This window comes from Neofelis nebulosa, chromosome 3 (genome assembly GCF_028018385.1).
Source record: "Neofelis nebulosa isolate mNeoNeb1 chromosome 3, mNeoNeb1.pri, whole genome shotgun sequence".
In the NCBI taxonomy this organism is placed as follows: domain Eukaryota; kingdom Metazoa; phylum Chordata; class Mammalia; order Carnivora; family Felidae; genus Neofelis; species Neofelis nebulosa.
The window spans coordinates 26,796,406-26,810,167 of NC_080784.1; the positions used below are offsets into that span (position 1 = coordinate 26,796,406).

Consider the following 13,762-nt stretch of genomic DNA (forward strand, 5'->3'; position numbering starts at 1 on the left):
ATGATTCTGAACTGAAAGAGTCCTTGGCTTACGTCTGTGAAGGCTGAAGGTAATGAACGTAGCCTGGCGAGTGGGTGTGACTGGCTTACGACAAATAGAGCAGGGACATGGAGCTACGTGCAACCACAGGAAGTGCCTCTCTTCAGTTAAGCCACCTCCGATATAAAACTGATCTCTGATTTTACATAGGCTCGCGCACCCTTCCTGATCCACCCACCATGATGGTTTAGGAAAACTAGACTAGACAGAAAGGTCAAACAAGTCCCAAGCAGTTTGAGAATGTCCTAGACTGACTGACAGCATCTTAGACACGTCTAGAGGCAGCGGGCTCTGCACGGCCTCTAAATAACTACACCTTTGTAAGGGTGACCTGTGGGATGAGCAGAACAGTCTAATCTCTAGGGATGTGACCGTCTTCAGTTATCCCAGATCAAAGTTGCTAAAATCCAACGTTCACAGCTGGAAATTTGAACGCCGGCTGGGAACTGGATATGAAGGAACTACTGCTAATATTTTAAGGGCGATCTTGGTATTGCAGTTCTATTTTTTAAGAAGACTTTACCTTTTAAGACATGTACGGAAATGATGTGATATCTGGGATTTGCTTCAAAATCACAGGGAAGGCAGGGTGGAGGTGGGGGTGGAGAGGAAGCAAGACCAGACCGGGTCATGAGTTGGTCTGTTGACACTCATGGTGAAGGACAGTGGGATGCAGGGCGTTTGTTATACAATTACCGCTACTTGCGTATATATTTTTAATTATCAATTAAAACATTTTTTAACTTAAAAAAAAAAAAGCTTCATTTTGGTGTGTCCCCAGATAAATAATTAACCCAGTCTACATTTAAACTTGAGGGACTGGATTGACAGTTCTTGGCCTAAAGGGACAGCTGGAAAGGAGGGCAGCAGCCAGGACGGGGCAGTCATGGGGTGAGCTGACGGGGAAGCCATCCTGTCCTGCAGAAGTCTTGCTCCAACAGCCCTCCCTGGCTGCCAGCCAGTCACCAAGCGTTACAACAAGAGCGGCCCCTGTAAAAATACCACACGGGTTCGTCAGCCTCACCTGCGAGACTTCGGCGCTCAGGTTCGCCTCTGTCCACACGTCAGAGGCGTCTGAGCTCATCATGGTGGGCTTCACGGCGATGGTGGGCTTGGAGTAGGGGGAGCTGTTCACAGCGTCATCTTCCTGGCGGCAGGTCTCCGCCCTGGGGGGCAGGCGAGGTGGAGGGGGCAGGCTGCCTGCTCGCGGCTGGGGATGGCCGGGTGCCAGCTGGTGGTCACTCCTCAGGCAGAAGCAGTTCTTGCAGGACCCGGGCTTCCAGATGTGCTCCACAAAGTCACTGCACGCAGACATTTTTGGGCTCGCGGGGCTCAGTCGGACGGTCTGGTGCATCTTGAGCAGACAGTGTGCTGGCTCATCTTGTGCCCAGCTCTCTGGCGTGGTCTTATGGGAGGCAGACGCGGGGCACGGAGCGGCTCCCGGGAATGGCAGGGATCTGCCTGATCAGAGATCCACGCGGCCAGAGGATGGCTGCATTACCCTAGAGTCTAATTATTTGAATGGGGAGTAGGAAGGGGAGGGAAGAGGAAAAAGGGAGAGGAAAAGGTCAAGATTAGCATTCCATTTCTTCTGAGACCCTCACCTATTTGTCCTAAGGCTCGTAGTCACTCTGCGGTGGTGCGGCCTTATCGGAAGCTGTAAAAACTAAATGCAACTCTGATACAGGAGTACAGAGCATAGTGGACATTTCAGTCCCCTGAAGTCCCGAGCGCTGAGGTTTGGGGACTGTGGCAGGAAGAAATCACATAGGGTTTTAGATGAGGAACTGCCCTGTCTTCCATGCATTCCCTGCTGCTGGGGTGTCTAGAGCTTGGGACAAGAACTACAAAGTAATTCTGCAAGTAAAAACAGTGGCTTGCGGAGGACAGGCCACAATCTGTAACCAAGGACTGAGCAGGCAGGCAGGCCTGCGCCCGGAGACCAGTGCTCTAATGGTACTTCTGGGCAGGTGGAGACTAAATGCAGGAGAAAGGGGAGAGGTGTGGTGCCGGCCTGCCCCTCGGGGGAACTGTGTCAGGAGGTCTGGCATCTGGGGAATCTGCCCTCCTCTCCTTACTAAATATAAGTTATTCAACCCAGTGCTCAGTGAGGTCAACAGAGCAGGGGCTGCAGGTCAAGGAGGGAAAACAGAAAAAGAAATGCCTGACCACCACAGCCTGTGGTCTAAGGGTGGCTGGTAGAACAGAACAGAGGGAAGAGATTATCACAGTTATTTTTTCCTATGATAGCCCTGGAGGTAAGGCAGTCAGCTTGTTGAGAGAGGTGTCTCTGACAGTCAAACTGAGCACAGAGAGTTTGCCCCTAGCACCTAGCAAATTCGCCCATTCAAGATGAGCTCAGAAGTTTGCAGATATTAACCAATTAGCTTGAATAACACCCCACAGGTAGCTGTTATCCCCATTTACGGATAGAGGGGAGCCTGGCTGGCTCAGCCGGAAGAGCATTCGACTCCTGATCTCAGGGTTGTGAGTTCAAGCCCCACATTGGGTGTAGAGATTACTTAAATAAATAAGTAAAAAAAACCTCACAGATGGAAAAAACAATGGCAATGGCATAAACTAAGACTCATCCATAGACACAGGGGGTTTGGTGGTTTCAGAAAGCGAGGCCAACTGTGTGGGCAACCCCTCACCTCATCATGTCCTTCATCAGACAGAGTTGCTGGCCATTATCTGTTTGCTGCTCATTGCTCTTCTCTGCTCACTTAAATGAACTGAGCTCCTCATAAGGAGGGTGCTCATGAGAAAATAATCCTCATAAATCGAAGGTGAACAGATTCTCATCCAATAGGGAGTTTTGCCCTAGGGTTTGCTCTCCACTGTCCTTCAGTGAGAACTTGCTTTGAGGCTGATACCTTCTAAACTACCAGGACAGGGGTGCCTGAGTGGCTCAGTTAGGTGTCTGACTTCGGCTCAGGTCATGATCCCGTGGTTTGTGGATTCAAGCCCTGCGTCGGGCTCTGTGCTGACAGTTCAGAGCCTGGAGCCTACTTCAGATTCTGTGTCTCCCTCTCTCTCTGCCCCTCCCCTGCTCACCCTCTGTCTCTCTTACTCAAAAATAAATAAACATTAAAAACAACAAAAACATTCTTTTTAATAAAAAAAGCTTTAGGGGCACCTGGGTGGCTCAGTTGATTAAGCATCCGACTCTTGATTTCGCCTCAGGTCATGATCTCATGCTTTGTGAGTCTGAGCCCTGCGTCAGGCTCTGGGCTGATGGCTCAGAGCCTAGAGCCGGCTTCAGATTCTGTCTCCCTCTCCCTCTGCCTCTTCCCTGCTTGTGTGCTCTCTCGCATGCTCTCTCTCTCTCTCTCTCAAAAATGAACAAACAAACAAACAAACAAACAAACTTAAACTACCAACAGGACTAACCAGGTAGACTGAGCCAGGAGCCCACTCCTGAATCGTTTTGGAAAGTGCTCTCTTTCTGTTGTCCCACAGGCACTCACAGACAGGGGTGCTTATTCAGCAAGCACTGGCACTAAATTCACCTCCTTTCCCTCCAAAGTTCCCCGCAAAGCCACTGCCTCACTAAGCTAAATGAACACTCTGAAATACACAAGTATTTGTCTTTCAGCAACTGTTGGTGGGTCCTATGCATCCCTCTCTTTAAGATGATTGTGGTTAGGTTCTTCTCCTCCCCTAAATACACCCCAGTAGCAGGTTCATTCCTCACCAAGTTCCCCAGAAGAGGTCACTAAGCTTCAACAAGCAGAGGAGGATAGCAAGGATTTTTCTCCCTCCCATAATTTTGAGCCACCGAGAGCTTTAGGCTCAGCTGCTAAATCTTGCAAGGAGGAAAAAGGGGAGGAAGCACAGTGGTGTTCGGAGAGCAAGTCTCCAGATCCCTGCCCCAAGGTGAGGAGCTGGTCCTTTCTTAGGGAGCCAACAGGCTTCCTGGCCACAGAGAAAAACAGTCTCCCCTTTACTGCAGTCAGAGGCTCCCGAGCCCCGCCCCCCCCCCCCCCCCACACCCTGATGACAGTAGGGAAGAAAGCTTAAAGACCAGTTCTCTGTGGTCCCTTCTGCGTTCCTGCAGCTCCTTATAAGGCTGAGCTAACTGTGGAGGTGGGTGTCCAACCACTTCCTCGGGGCTACCACAGATTCACAAAGAGGCAGTCCGGGGAGGTCACATATCATTTCCTCCCCAGCAGGCAACTGGGAGCACAAACTTGTCATGTCTGCTTGGTGCCAGAGGTCCCCACTCCTTGTCGCCGATGGCCCACCACCGCCCTGGGACTTCGGGTAGGCTCTGGATTACTGATGAGTGGGAAGCTTCCCTCAGAACCCTGGCCACAGCCTATGCACCCTCTCTTCGCTCCCAGGCCCAGCTCTGAAATTCTCTGATGTGGGCACAACTCTCACCAACACGACTGCTCAGAGATGCAAAGGTTTTTAGGGGCAGTCTTTGAAGAAGAAAACAGAATGAAGTGCTAGCCTTCCACCATCACTGACTCACTGCATCCTGTTAAAACTGGTTTCTCAGTCACAGCAAACAGAATTTACCATCCTGTCAAGCCAGAAAAGATGCTTTCCCAGTTCTGTCTGGGGAGCTCCATGCCTGGAATTATCCCCCCCCCCATTTGTTTTCTGTGAAAGATGGTGAAAAACTCAAGTGGCGCTCACAAACCAGGAACGTCGCTTCGCCTCCCAGTGCCAACTCTCCACAGCCTGGGAATGGTACCTTCCTGCCCACGTTCCTTACCTCCGAAGGGAGGCGGCCCCCAGAATTATGCAAATTCCCCCAGTTCAGTGGGAGGTAGCAGGGCAAGATTAGAAAAAGATCCCAGCATTCTTTCTGATCCAAGTCGTGATAAAACATCTTTGCCTCTGCAAACTTCTGCACTAGATTTGTGGCTGCAATTTGCAAGACTGAAGTTGTCAGACACACTCCCATCCCATTTCCAAAAGAATCTGAAGAATGACGGCCAGATCTGTAAAATTAAACCTTTTGGCTCCAAATACCCCTTCACGCTTGCATCAAAGGCTGTTCATGCCTCACCCTGAAGTGACAGAATTCCAAAAAACACTTACCTGATAAATGTATACATACCGTTAAATTAATGCAACACTGGAAAAGAAAAGTAGGTACGGAAAGTGTCTGGTTTTCAATACTCCACTGGCAAGGGTTGCCCAGGCAGAAAGAACAAAGTGACAATCTTAACACACCTCCTTCCCCCACCCCTCAGAGGGTAAGTCGTGATATTCACCCAACTTTTCATTTTATTTTTTCCGTCTCCAATGCTATGTATGCAATCTCATCTCAGCAGTAGGAATGTGATTTTCATGGGTTAGACCTACTACAGTCGAAACCAGTAAGGAGGATGGCCGAATTCCACAGGACAACGCGATGGCAAAGTCACCGCACAATTCCCCAGGGCTTCCTGTCAAATGTCCCTCTCAAAACGGGAAAAGGTTGCTACCACGGATCAGGCCAGTGATCAGTAAGGTCCGTGGAACCTGACTCTGCACTGATGGCATTGCAAAATTCCTGGCCCCGAGACCTTTGGGCTTTCCTATCCAGTTCTGCAAAGCCATGTCCTTGCTGGCTGAGCTTTACCTGAGAAAAATAAACACAGCGGGCCCTGCCTCCATTCCCATTTACAGGACCTGAAAGCGGAGAGGTGGAGAGGTTCTATTTTCTCCTGGTGTGCTTGCGTGTGTGTGTGTGTGTGTGTCCGGCTGGGAACACGAGCAGCACACGCAAAGGTTAAGAACGTGCCCACGGTACGCCCTCTTTCAGAAGGCTCGGGAGAGAGGCATCATCTCGTTCCCTCCGGAGACTCGGAGGCTGGCATCTAACCCGGGGCAGCGCCAGCGGCCGCTACCCTGCGGCCCCAAACCATCACCCCCGGGATCCCTGAACGGCCTCTCCCTCTGCTCCTTTGACAATACGGCTGCCGCGGAAATGAAGTGTCCCCACTAGCAACTCGCAAAGCGCTCGGGTCCCCTGCCCCAGACAGAACAGCAAGACCAGCACAACAGTCGGTGTCCCCTCCCCGAACTCGAAGGAAAGTTTCCCCGTTTTAAAAAGCGTGATGCTCGAATGAATCGAAAACAGCCCTCCGGCTCCCGTGTGCTCCGGGCTCCGTGCCTGCACCTGGAGCACAAGCTCGGGCGCACGCGGTCCGGACGCTCCACCCTCCCCGAGCGGCCGCCTGTCACCCCGGGGGACGCCGACAGGGGATCGCCCTCTCGGCGACCGCAGCGCTCCCCCGGAGCTCCCCTCTACGGCCACGTTTGCCAGACAAAAAGAGGCCGGATTTGGAGAAAGCGTCGCGGACTCACCTCGGGGCCGCGCTCCCCCGGCCTCGCCGTCGGTCGCCGAGAAGCCAGCCGCCCGGCCGGGCGCCTCGGAGCATTGTTTGGAGAGTGAGCGCGCGCAGTGCGTGCCCGGCCGCGGGCGGGTGTCCTCTGCCTGGGCCCGGAGGCCGGGTGGCAGCTGCGAGCGCGGCTCCGCCCCCTCCGCCTCCGGTTACGCCGCCCGCCCAGGCTCCCGCCGCACCTCCGCAGTCCCCGCCGCCTCCCCGAGCCCCCACCCCCTACCCGGGCCCGCGCGCCTCCGGCTCCCCGCCGGCGGGCTGAGGCTCTCAGCCCCGAGTCGTCCAAACTCTCCCCGCCCCGCCCCTCCCACCCGCGCCCACCCGCCCGCCCGCTCCCGACCGCGAGGCCCCGCCCCTGGCCCGGGACTGGGCGCCGTCCGACCCGCGAGCGGGGCCCCGGCTTGCCCCCTCCCCGGAGACCGCGGTGCGCGCCTCTGCCACGGCGACTCTCGGTGCCGGCAGCCTGGCTCTTACTACAATGTCTGTAGAGGTATCATAGGTGTCCGGCATCCCTTCATCCAGCCGGCTCTGCGAGAGTCGGGGGGCGGGGAAGGCACGAGAGCCGGCGTGGGGGAGACGAGAAAGCCAGGGGTCAGGAGGGGAATAATGAGGTCGGGATGGATCCCAGACCGGTCCTGAAAGTGCGTGGGCACCGGGATTGTCCATCGCTGTAGCCGGCGGTTGGAGGGTGGGGCGCGAGGGAGCCGGGCTGGGAATCCCGACCTCGGATTCCAGATCCCCTCAGTCCCTGGACTGAGCCTCACTCAGGCCAATGGCTTAACCTCTAGGAACTTCGGTGTTCTGGATATAGAATGAACGGTTGGACTGGACAGAGCTGGTCTTCCACCTCCCTCGGACATCCAGGTCTTACGCAGGCCAATATTACACCTGTGTTTACAGTTTCCAGTAAGTGACTCACTCACTGAGATAGACCGAGTTCGAGATAGTCCTCCGGCTAAATAAATATCTTTTAACAAAGAGTACCACACAGCCCACACCTAGTCAGTCCCTTCCCCCACCTGCCTCTGACAGGCTCTGCACCTTGACCTGGGTGGTTCCTCAAGACGTTAGCGCCCGGGTCACCACCTTGAGAATGCCTGGGTGGGGGCAATGTGGTGAAATGGAATAGGGAGAAGACCCGGGAAAAACACCTGTGGGCTCCTCTCTCTGCCCCTCCTGCTCTCCAGAGAGGTAATAATGTATCGTAACTCCAGTTGGGTCCTCTGCCCTCAGCCCACAGGGATGAGCCTGTGAGCCTCCACCGGCTGAGAGGAGGAAGACTGGTTCCCCTGGAGATTCCTGGGCTTTCTTGAGATCTAGCCCTGAGAGGGTGAGGAGGTTGGCAGAAAGGAGAGAGGGAGAAGACACGTTTGTGAGGCTTGGCTCGGGGGTGAGGAAAGGAGAAAGGTAGAGGGATATAGGGAACGCTTCCTCGTGCTCAAATGTCTGGATTTCTCCTGAGTGTGAATAGCATTTGGGGGAAGGTGTAGTGGGATGGAACCAACACTGGTTAAGTACCTACCCTGCGCCATGCCACCCCAGGACGGGGACATCACTGCTATTTCATAGAGAAGAAAACCGACCCACGAAGTACCACATAACTTGCCTGGGGCCCATTTGCTGAAAAGTGGTAATGCTGGGAGCCGAAGCAAAGGCTGTCTGGCCCCGCTGATGGACGATTCCATGCTGCCATGCTACCTCCTTGTCCCCAAGTACAGGTAGTCCAGCCCTATTTTTCTTTCTTCCCAAAGTGAGGGGAAACCACTGGAACAGACAGGGAAGGAAAACTCTGGTTAGCCTCCAGCAGCAGTCAACAAAACGGAAGGGTCCAGGCCTCTCTTGACTAAGACGTGGGCGGGGTGTTGATAAGCAGACAGGTACAAAGTGGTCTACACTGGAGAAATACAAAAATAGCACAAGGCCGTCCAAGCAATTCAGTTACAGAGGGAGATGGCACACCCCTGGGGTTTGAGAAGCTTCTGGATCCCATGATTCAGGCTAGATATTTCCCTTCTTCCTCTGTAAGGCCTGGGTGGGGACACCCACCTCACAGGCTTGAGTGCACATAGAAGCCACTTGCTTTCCCACTTTATTTTCTTCTGTTTACTTAATTTATCCTTAGTACATAAACAGGCGGAAGAACATAATGATAAGCAAACGCAACGACGTGAGACGGGATTGGCGGTTCTGTGGCATGGGACAGCAGTTGAAGGGTTAATTCAGTCTTTCTGCAAAATAAACTGTGTTCCAAAGTGTTTTCGCTGTGCTCACACAAAATGAATGCATTACACTGTAGTTGCTGACATATAATGTGCATCTTTTAATGCCAGCGACACGGCCTTAAAGATGGCTTCATCCTGCCTAATGAAAAGAATCAAAAAATACTTCAAAAGACTCACTTAGATCCACATAAAATTCCTATTCTCTGATGCAGTGCTCTACCAGTGACTGTTAAGTATGTTATCTCCTCGGTAAAGCTGCGGTAAGCTCATGCATTTTAATAAACAATCCTTGCTCGAACTTCCAAACTGCATCCTGCAATGCAGGGCCATTTGTGTATACACAGCATTCTGCTTCTGGCTACTTATCAGTCCATTTCATGACATTTTTAACTGCAGGGCTTGCTTGTGTGCCCTGAGACACATCAGACCTTGAAGAAGAGCAATTCCCTTCAAGGTTTTAGTCCAGGAGCACCGTTCTGTACAAGAGAGCAGTTAAATTTGGGGAAATGACAAAGGCGGGGACAAAGGCGGGGACAAAGGCGGGGACAAATTTGGGGTAGGTAAGCGAAAGTCGCTTGGAATTAGAGAAGGAAAAAGGCAGTATGAGGAAGAGCACACCATCAAATTATACTGAGAAGATGCTAGCTGGGGAATTTAAGGGGTGAGACAGTATGAAGATTGGACCAAAGTAATCCTGTGCCTGATCTCTCCCCTGCCAGAGAATAGGCCCCACACAACAGAGAGGTGTCTCTCCCCTTAACGGGACAAAGGTGTTCAGAAAGGTGTTTAACAAACATTTATTGAGTGCCCTCTACTTAGCACCGGATGAGGTCCTATGAGGAAAATACAAGGTCTATGAGAGGGAGATAATACAGGGGGCTCAAAGAAGGAAAAGACAGAAACAAAAAAAGTGGCTTCAGGGAAGAAGGGGGCTTAGGAGGACGAGCAGGATTTCCATGTGTGGCCAGTGGGGACTTCCCAGACTGAGAGAATGGTATCCACAAAGGGATGGTCATGGGAGAGGCGGGAGACTTTGCAGAGATCTCCTATCCAGTCTGGCTGGAGCACGGTTACGGTTATGGGAGACAAGGCTGGAAACGCAGGGTGGGGCCGGCAGGAAGGCTTGGCCTGCAAGCCAGCCGGGAGGAGAGCATTGACTTTTCTGAGGAACCGAATGATATCATCCAAGTTAGCTTTTCGTTAGCTCTACCTGGATCTTCTATCCCAGATAAATTAGGAAGTGGGACTAGAGGCTGGAGACGAGGAGACTGGCTTGGAGTTTCCATCTCTGGTCCAGATGGGAGGTAAGGGGCCTGGATAAGGGAGGCAGCAGTGAGAATGGAAAGCAGGGATGTGGGGTGGACAGTTCTGAAAGACATGAAGAGGGAGATACAGGAGCTGGTTACTTATTGATTCACTGTGAATAATAAGATATTAACTGATAATAATAGCCTACACTGTGGAGTACACATTCTATGTCAGGCGCTGGGTGCTAAATGGTTTACATGCCTTCTCTTGTGTAAACCTCACAGAAACTCCCAGGTAGGAGTTGCTATAAGGGAGAGGAAGGAATCAAAGATAAGCAGCAGAACTGTAGCCTCCAGAGACTGGTAGACCAATGGTAGCGCTAGGACAGCTAGGGAAGTCAGGACATTGAGTTTGCGGTCTCTTGACCCTGGCACGTGTGGCAGCCATCCAGTGAAAGAAGGTATCCTGCCAGCTGTGGTGTTTGGAGCCATAGGAGAATTGAAGGAGGTTGGAGGAATATGAAGAGATGATCTGAAAAGGTGAAGGGCTGGGGCGCCTGGGTGGCTCGGTCGGTTAAGCGTCTGACTTTGGCTCAGGTCACGATCTCTCAGTTGGTGAGTTCAAGCCCCGCGTCGGGCTCTGTGCTGACAGCTCGGAGCCTGGCGCCTGCTTCGGAATCTGTGTCTCCCTCTCTCTCTGCCCCTCCCCCTGCTCGTGCTCTGTCTCTCTCTGTCTCTCAAAAAATGAATAAATGTTAAAAAGAAAAAAAAAAAGAAAAAGAAAAGAAAAGGTGAAGGGTGGGCAAACACAGCAATCTAGAAGAGGCTGTGGAGAAAAGGAGTAAGGACCCTCTCTTTGAGACTTTCTTAAACCTAGGGCAGTGTGAAGAGATGTCTCCTGGAGAGAACAGCCAGGGAGATGACATGAAAGGAATTCAGGTTGCGGGAAATTGTGTGAGCTGGAGAGTGTCTGAGACCAGCTTAAACTCTTAGTCACTCTGTTCACAACAGCAGGAGTTTCCAGTGGACCCCATGGAAGGAGAAAATTGGGTGTGAGGAAAATGAGATGGGAAAGGTGGGCTTGAGAGGGCTGTGAGTAGGGAAAAGGGCATTGGACTGGGGGGAAGAAGGTGGCCGCAGATGAGGTAGGGTGGAATCCCTGGGAACCATGGGCACGTGCTGGGCCTGCCTCGGTGGCATCTGGGGTCCCAAAACCACCACGGAGGAGACTGGGAAGGTAAGGAGGCAAGGAAAAGGTCTTCTGGAAATTTGCTGTGAGGAGCTCATCTGAGTTCTCTCCATCCTGCTGGAAAATGATATTCTCAGCAAGCCAGTCAAAGGTTGGTTTAGCAAGCATACACAACCCCATTCCACCCCTTGGTTCTCCCTGACTTACAATTAGCTCTTTGGGTTGCCATCCCAACTTAACCTCTTTCTTCTCTGAAGTGCGGAAATCCAAGTAATCTTACCAGTTAACCCCTGTCCTGTGATTATGGCATCACATCCTTGTGTCCCAGCTTTTTCAAAAAACCTTTTCCAACATCCCATTCTCCCCCGACTAATGTCCTAGGCAACTCTTCACAGGATAAAACATTCTAAATAATTTACAGTATCATATTCCAAGCACTGAATAGATTCCCCCCACCAAATTGAAAGCTATTATTTAAATAACTGCAGGATGTCAGAATCTCAAACCACATGGGACTGGAAGCCAAGGGTGCAAGATTGTTATGATCTTCCTTTGTGCCCAAGTGCCACAGAGCTCAGATGTCAGGTGTTGAAGTAGGAAAACACTTTATTGTTTGCCTTTTTAAACATAAATACAGTTAGATGTGCATCCATTGACGGATACCTTATTGCAAGCCTCAGTTTTTCAAAATGTCACTTACAGATTGAACTGTGTTCCCCCACACCTCCCAAAAAGATGTATTGAAGTCCTAACCCCAGTTTCTCAGAATGTGACCTTATTTGGAAGTAGGGTCCGTAAAGAGGTAACCAAGTCAAAGTGAGGTCATTAGGGTGGTTCCCAACCCAAAGTAACTGATGTCCTTACAAAAAGGAGGAAAGAGACAGGCTCCCAAAAAAGGAATATAGTGTGAAAACACAATGGGAGAAGAGACCATGTGACCACGTTGATGAATCTGGAAGCTGAGGGAGGCCAAGAACCGGCAGCATACAACAGAAGCTAAAAGAGACAAGGGAAGGTTTTTCCCCAGAGCCGTCAGAGAGAGACTGGCTCTTGCCTCCACCTTGATCTCAGACTTCTAGCCTCTAGGCAATAAACTTGCGTTGTTTTAAGCCTCCAGGTTTTTGGTACTTTGTTACAACAGCCTGAGGAAAATAATACGGTTACCAAAATGAAAACGTTCCCCTGAACGAATGATAGACACTACTGCTTCCAGACGGAAGAGAAAGATTTTTCAAAAATCAGCTCCAGAGAGCATGACACACAGGAGACATGGTAATTAATGCCCCCTACATATGTAATGCCAGACAGTTCTCTGTATTAAGGTCAGTGTCCTTTCGTTCAACCTGCCCTGTGAAGAGAATGGTCATTCTTTCATTGATGGCTCCCTCTTTCTCCGGTTTCAGGTTCTATGGTTAGGAGAAAGTCCTGGTTCCTTACCCGAGCTGGCATTTGCATGGTTAAGAAACTCGTTACCTCTGCACCCAGGGAGTGTGAATGAAGATGTACCTCAAAGCCCATCAGGGGGGTGTTCTGGGTCCACATACACTTCCAGAGATGTCATTAATGGACAGGAGAGATAATCCATGTCTAATCCTTCAAGGATAAATGGAGGCACAGAGGTCCTAAATAACTAACATGACTTGCCCAAGGTCTCCTAAGACATTTCAAAATACTGTTCTAAGCTTTCAAGGTTGTTTGGTTTAAAAAAATTTTTTTTTAACTTTTATTTATTTTTGAGACAGAGAGAGAGAGAACATGAACAGGAAGGGTCAGAGAAAGAGGGAGACACAGAATCCGAAACAGGCTCCAGGATCTGAGCTGTCACCACAGAGCCCGACGTGGGGCTGGAACCCACAGACTGCGAGATCATGACCTGAGCCGAAGTCGGACGCTTAACCAACTGAGCCACCCAGGCGCCCCTAGGTTGTTTGGTTTTAATGTGGATTGTGAGTTAAGGATGTGAAAATGAGAACTATTTGAGGAATTAATTCATAACTCCCACTGCTTCTCTTTCTGACTGAGCTGGAGCCAGGGTTAGAAAGAAGCAGAATATTCTACATTAGGAAGGGTCACAAAGAAAAAAACAAGCCCATTTGAAAGACCTGCTTAGTTAAAACCTCCTAATGATACAGCTACTATGGAAAACAGGTTAACGGTTTCCTACAAAGTTAACCATAAATTTGTCACGTGGCCCAGGAATTCCACTCTTAGATATCTACCTCAAAGTAGAACTAGGTACACACGAAAACTGGTGCACAAATGTTCACACTGCATAACAGCTAAAGAGTAGAAACAACCCAGATGTCCATCAACTGGTGAATGAATAAATATGCAGTCTGTCCATATGCTGAAATACTATTCAGTAATAAAAAGATTAAATGCTGATACATGTGGCAACACGGATGGAGCTCAGAAAGGTTATGCTAACTGAAAGAAGCCAGACAAAAGATTACTTACTGTGTGATTCCATTTATATGAAATATCCAGAAGAAATAACTTGATAGAGACAGAAAGTAGACTAGCGGCTGCCTGGGGTGGGGGGTGGGAATGGGGTATGGGAGCGAGGGATCACTGTCAATGGGTATGGGGGGATCTTACTCCAATGATGGAAGTGTTCTGAAACTAAACTGTAAATCATGATTGCACAACTTGAAACACTGAGTAAAAATTGTTGAATTACATGCTTAAAATGATTGAACTTTATGGTATGTAAACTATACC

The 13,762-nt window shown here is 50.6% G+C and overlaps 1 protein-coding gene across 4 annotated transcripts in view; it reads right to left on the minus strand.

Moving 5' to 3' along the window:
* The window catches only part of PRAG1 (PEAK1 related, kinase-activating pseudokinase 1), a 51,621-nt gene extending 45,040 nt beyond the window's left edge, over nucleotides 1-6,581 (minus strand). For 2 of the 4 annotated variants that reach the window (XM_058720147.1, XM_058720146.1), the window contains exons 1-2: nucleotides 6,349-6,580; nucleotides 1,064-1,548 (exon numbers count right to left, since the gene is read on the minus strand). In XM_058720147.1, the coding sequence (XP_058576130.1) occupies nucleotides 1,064-1,393 (330 nt within the window). In that variant the 5' untranslated portion in view covers nucleotides 1,394-1,548; nucleotides 6,349-6,580. Of the gene's footprint in view, nucleotides 1-1,063; nucleotides 1,549-6,348 lie in introns of those variants that run through there. The other 2 variants (XM_058720145.1, XM_058720148.1) reach the window with 2 other exon arrangements.
* Nucleotides 6,582-13,762: the final 7,181 nt, after the last annotated feature.